Source organism: Chaetomium globosum, genomic scaffold (genome assembly GCF_000143365.1).
Source record: "Chaetomium globosum CBS 148.51 scaffold_4 genomic scaffold, whole genome shotgun sequence".
In the NCBI taxonomy this organism is placed as follows: Eukaryota; Fungi; Ascomycota; class Sordariomycetes; order Sordariales; family Chaetomiaceae; genus Chaetomium; species Chaetomium globosum.
Genome location: NT_165979.1, coordinates 3,938,442 through 3,943,317, shown reverse-complemented (window position 1 = coordinate 3,943,317; position 4,876 = coordinate 3,938,442). Strand labels below are relative to the sequence as shown.

Here is a 4,876-nt window from a genome sequence, read left to right as displayed (position 1 = left end):
ATTCTGCTGTTAGAGTGCACAAAACATCATACCATAGAATTTCACAGCTTCATTACAATGCCTATTCCCCGAGACTTACAAAAGCCTTCAGGCGCACCACCGGCGACCTGCCCAGAACCATTGCCCCCTCGACTGAGAAGCTGCCGCGAGAGCTTGGACCGCACGATGTTCTCCTCAAGATCCATGCCGTCTCTCTCAACTTTCGTGATGTTGGCATGCTGAACGGGCGCTACCCGGTGGAAGTGATCGAGCGTGGCATTCCGGCTTCCGACGCAGCGGCTGAGGTTGCCGCTACGGGAACCGCGGTGAAGGATCTCGCCATCGGAGACCCCGTTTCCGTCATTTTCGATCTCGAAAATCTAACTGGGGACGGTGATGACCCGACGAAAGCACTGGGCGGCGATCTTGACGGTGTTCTTGCCGAGTACGCCATTTTCGAGGACAAGTACATCGTGAAGCTGCCCAAGTATTTGTCGTGGGAAGAGGTCAGTCTTGTTAACCCGGAGGCCCTATTACTATTGCCACTGTCCGTATCGTTAACATGTCATCCGATCCCAGGGGTCTACCATCGCGTGCGCCGGCGTCACAGCTTGGAGTGCGCTCGACGGCCTGAAAGCGGCGAACCCTAGAAGTGCCCTCTTGCAAGGTTCGTGCCTCACTTTTCTGATCTCGCTACTAGGCAATGATGGCGGATACGGATAGTGACTGACCCATCGAGCCAGGCACGGGAGGCGTCAGTTTGTTTGCCCTGCTGATATGCCTTGCTGCGGGCATCCGGCCAATCATCACATCTTCATCCGACAAGAAGCTTGAAGATGTGCAAAAGCTCGGCTCTGATGTCCGCGGTATCAATTACAAGGCTGTCTCCGACCAAGTCTCGGAAGTCAAGCGCCTTACGGACGGCAAGGGTGTCGACTATGTGATCAACAACACGGGGCCGGCGTCCATTCCGGAAGATATCGGCTTCTTACGGCAACGGGGCGGCACTGTATCCCTTGTTGGTTTCCTCGCCGGTGTCAACGGTGACTGGCCGCCGGCTGCTATCATGGCGTTGATGTCCAAGACCGCAAAGTTGAAGTAGGTCATCCTGTCATCGCGCCCCCAAAGTATGTGATTGTCAAAGACGCTCTACTGACCGGAGGTGATCTAGGGGTATCGGCGTGGGCTCCAAGGAGGATTTCGAGGAGCTAAACCGGTTCTTGGAAGAGAAGAAGGTATCCCTCGCCCCGCTCATCGACCGAGTCTTCACCTTTGACGAGTCGCCCGCCGCGTTCGACTATCTGTACTCGAGCAGCCATGTCGGCAAGGTTGTCATCAAGGTACAGGACTAGAATTCACGGTAGGCCAAGTAATTAGCCGATGTGTCCAGGTCTGGAAACAGTTCGGTGGACATTGGAGGATTGGGTGGATCTTCTAGCTTGTCCGGCAAAACTTTGGGCGAGGGTTCCCTGGGCCCTCCCTTCGCCGCTGAGTCAGCAATCCAGGGCAGTCCCTCCACCACCGGCAACGTGCCAGACGCACGCGGCTCGTCCCGCGGCACATGGAATTGATGCATGTTTCCATTTGTACCAGTGTATGTCCGTATAATTCATTTCGTGTACCTCTGACCGCAGGTTGGGGCTATCGGGGCGAAGTCCTCCTTTTTCCTTTTTCTTTTTTCATGGGACGGATTCCATCATTACGTGTTGTGTTCCACTCGGTGACACTCAGTTTCCAGGAGCAGCTGGTCCCCCTGTCTCAATGCAACTCGGGACCCGACCCTCTCACTGCTGCTTCGAGTGCTTCAGTGCTTCAGTGCTTCAGTGCTTCACCCCCAACCCTGCGCTTGCATCCTAGTTGCCCCCCGTGCCTCCTTCCTCGACCAGCCCGTAACACAGCATTACCGTGCTCGACCCGTGCCAGGTTTAGCCGCCTGCAGCCCCACGATTTCGGTCGAGCCTGCAGAAACACCGCGCGACTCGGCGTGGGAAACGGGGGTGTGCGGGAACTGACGCTTGTTTCGTCAATTGCTTAAAAGGGAGTTGAAACGGAAACACTCTTGGCTTGCAGCAACTCTATCCACACTGCGACAATAGTTGCCGTCTGTGTCCAGACCACATTCATCCATCCATCATCCATCCATCCACCCACTCGATGGGAGGCCCACGGTCGAGTTGCAGCACCAGGGCCTCGGACCCATGGCCTCGTCCGACTTGAATCTGTGCGCCCGTGTCGATTGTCCATCAGTAACAGCCCCTTCAGTGTCCGGACCCTCTGGTCTCTTTGGTCCGTCGAGTTTCTGTTTCTACCACCGACCTCTGACAGGTCCGTCATTTGCTATCTCTGTTGGGCCCTGACAAAAGAGAAACGACCCCTGGAGGCACAGCCCGCGCCACATTTGATCATGAGTTCCGCCCGCCGGCCTCGATCGCGGTCACGCCAGCCACGGAACACCCTGCGTGCCCGGACGCAACCTCCAATGCCACGCCTAGGAGAGGGAGACCAGCCCTACACGACGCCCAGTAACAACTACAGCCCCGACACCCGCTATGAGCCTTCCCCAGTAGGAGGACGCCACGGCACACCGGGTGCCTTTTTCGCCGGCGGCAGTCAGCTCTCGGAATCAGACTACCGAGCCACGCCGCCGCCGCCGGTTGCCCCCATGAGGGTTGCCGACACTAGCAGCATCGGCCGGGGAGGTGGAGGGAAGCCGGTCGCCGCTTCGGCAAGTCCTGCCGTGGGCAAGGCTAAGCGGGTGCGCACGGGATGCCTGACATGCCGGGAGCGTCATCTGAAATGCGACGAGGGCGTTCCGGAGTGCAACAATTGCCGAAAGAGCAATCGCGAGTGCAGGCGTGGGATACGGCTCAATTTTATCGACATCCAGGTCAAGGATCCGCCGTGTCTACTACCCCCGACCGCCGAATGGTCAGGTTCGTCACAGACATCTTTCTAGTTTGGTGTTATCTGAACTAACTCTGGGCTACTAGTTCAAATTTTGGACGAATCCCGGTTGATTGCTTCCGAGTATCGAGGGGGCCTCGGACGGTATCCTGAAGTCGTCTCCCCGCCGCCGGAGTCAGACCTGGACGCAAGCCGTCGGGAGGCGGAGCGATTAGAGGCTCAAACCACCAGCCTTTTATCATCTGGGATCGGCGGCAGCGGGGATGCACCGACTGTCCGAGACCAATATCACCCCCACCATGTCGGGCAGCCTCCGCCCAGCGGACCACCGAGCCACCACAACAGCCCGCCAGCCCGGCTAAGTCTTGAGCCTTCGTCACTCCCCACTCGGCCCACACCGAGATCACAGATGAGCCTTGGAGGGTTTAACGAGGATGCCTTTACTTTCCCTTCGCTGCACGATCCTGACGGAGGCAAGGCGCAAAAGTCGCACACCCTCAACATCAGGAATCGCGACGGGTTAACCACGGGACCACCACACGAATTCCGGCCTGCCCCCCAGACGAACGCTAACCAGCAATTCGGCACACCGACCGGACTCATGACGCCGTCGAGCGAGAATACGACGGGCGAGCGGGACTACCTAAGCACCGAAGAAGAGATCCATTTCATGCAGGTCTTCATCGACGAAGTGTCCATCTGGATGGATGCCCTGAGCAAAGACAAGCACTTTGCCAACACGGTGCCATATCTAGCGCTCAAACTACCCATGCTGCTCAACGCCTTGCTGGCTTGCGGCGCCAGGCACCTGACACTCATCGGGCAGCACAGCGGCGAGAAGGCAGACTATTACTACAACCTGGCGACCACCCAGCTGTTCAGCGAGCAGGCACGGGACCGCAGTCCCAGCGAGAGCGCCCTCACCGCTGTCGTGCTCACCGCCTACAATGTCATGACCAACCGGCCCACCGATCGAATGGGCCATATCGCCTCGACCCGCGCCCTCATCCGCGATTGCGGCTGGAATGCGTCTTCGACAGGCCTCGGCGTGGCCTGTTTCTGGGTCAACGTCGGCATGGAGGTGCTCAGCTGCATCTCGTTCGGCTGGCAGACGGCCTGGGACCCCGATCAATGGGGGCTGGACCTGGAGTTTGCCACCCTCGGGTCCACAAGCCGGAGTGGCAGCCGCAGCGTGGCCGGGAGCGACGACGTCTGGGGCGGGCGAGCTGAAGGAGTCCCGGTGGCCAACGATCATATTGAAACGGCTGACGAGGAGGAGCTCTACCTGCACCGCATATTTTACATCATGGCCAAGGTGGCCAACTTCCGCGCCAACACGCCGCAGTTCCAGGAGCCGTCCCCCCACGACGAGCAGGTGCGCCTGCAGAACCGCTTCGCCGAGTGGCGGCGGCTGCAGAATATGTGCAATGCCTGGAATCTGAACTGCCCGCGCCCGATGCGGCCGTACGGATACCTCCCCGAGGCGTCGTCCAAGTCTCTGTTTCCCAACGTGTGGTGAGTAGCCCCTTTTTTGACTTTCGTCCCTCCGTTTACCCCCCCCTCCATCCACACCCCCCTAAAACCAAACCAAGCCCAAACCACCACCACCACCACTAACCACCACCACCCCTTCCAAACCAACAGGCTCATAAAACCCTCCTCCAAACTCGCCCGCCTCTTCTACCACACCGCCATGTGCCTCCTCGCCCAGCTCAACCCGCTCGAACCGCGCGACGGCCGCGCCAACCGCGACTCCCAATTGCTCCACGCGCACCACGTCTGTGGCATTGTCGCGCACACGCGCGACCGGGGGGTCGTCTCTGTCGCGATCCGGAGTCTCGCGGTCGTTAGTGCGGCGCTGGTGGAGCCCCGCGAGCAGGATGAGGTGTTGGCGGTGTTGGATAGGATTGGGAGGGAGACGGGGTGGCGGTTGGGGAGGGTGGTGGGGGAGTTGAGGGGGGCGTGGGGGAGGGTGGAGGGGGGTGGTGGTGGT

At 59.4% G+C, this 4,876-nt stretch overlaps 1 protein-coding gene across 1 annotated transcript in view; it reads left to right on the top strand.

The window, feature by feature from the left end:
- The window catches only part of CHGG_04995 (uncharacterized protein), a gene marked incomplete at both ends in the record, with an annotated part of 4,988 nt that extends 586 nt beyond the window's left edge, over nt 1-4,402 (top strand). Inside the window, 9 exons of the mRNA XM_001224208.1 lie at nt 38-485; nt 559-646; nt 723-1,077; nt 1,151-1,319; nt 1,573; nt 1,837-1,976; nt 2,076-2,304; nt 2,472-2,912; nt 2,970-4,402. Of these exons, the coding sequence (XP_001224209.1) occupies nt 38-485; nt 559-646; nt 723-1,077; nt 1,151-1,319; nt 1,573; nt 1,837-1,976; nt 2,076-2,304; nt 2,472-2,912; nt 2,970-4,402 (3,304 nt within the window). The remainder of the gene's footprint in view (nt 1-37; nt 486-558; nt 647-722; nt 1,078-1,150; nt 1,320-1,572; nt 1,574-1,836; nt 1,977-2,075; nt 2,305-2,471; nt 2,913-2,969) is intronic.
- Nucleotides 4,403-4,876: the final 474 nt, after the last annotated feature.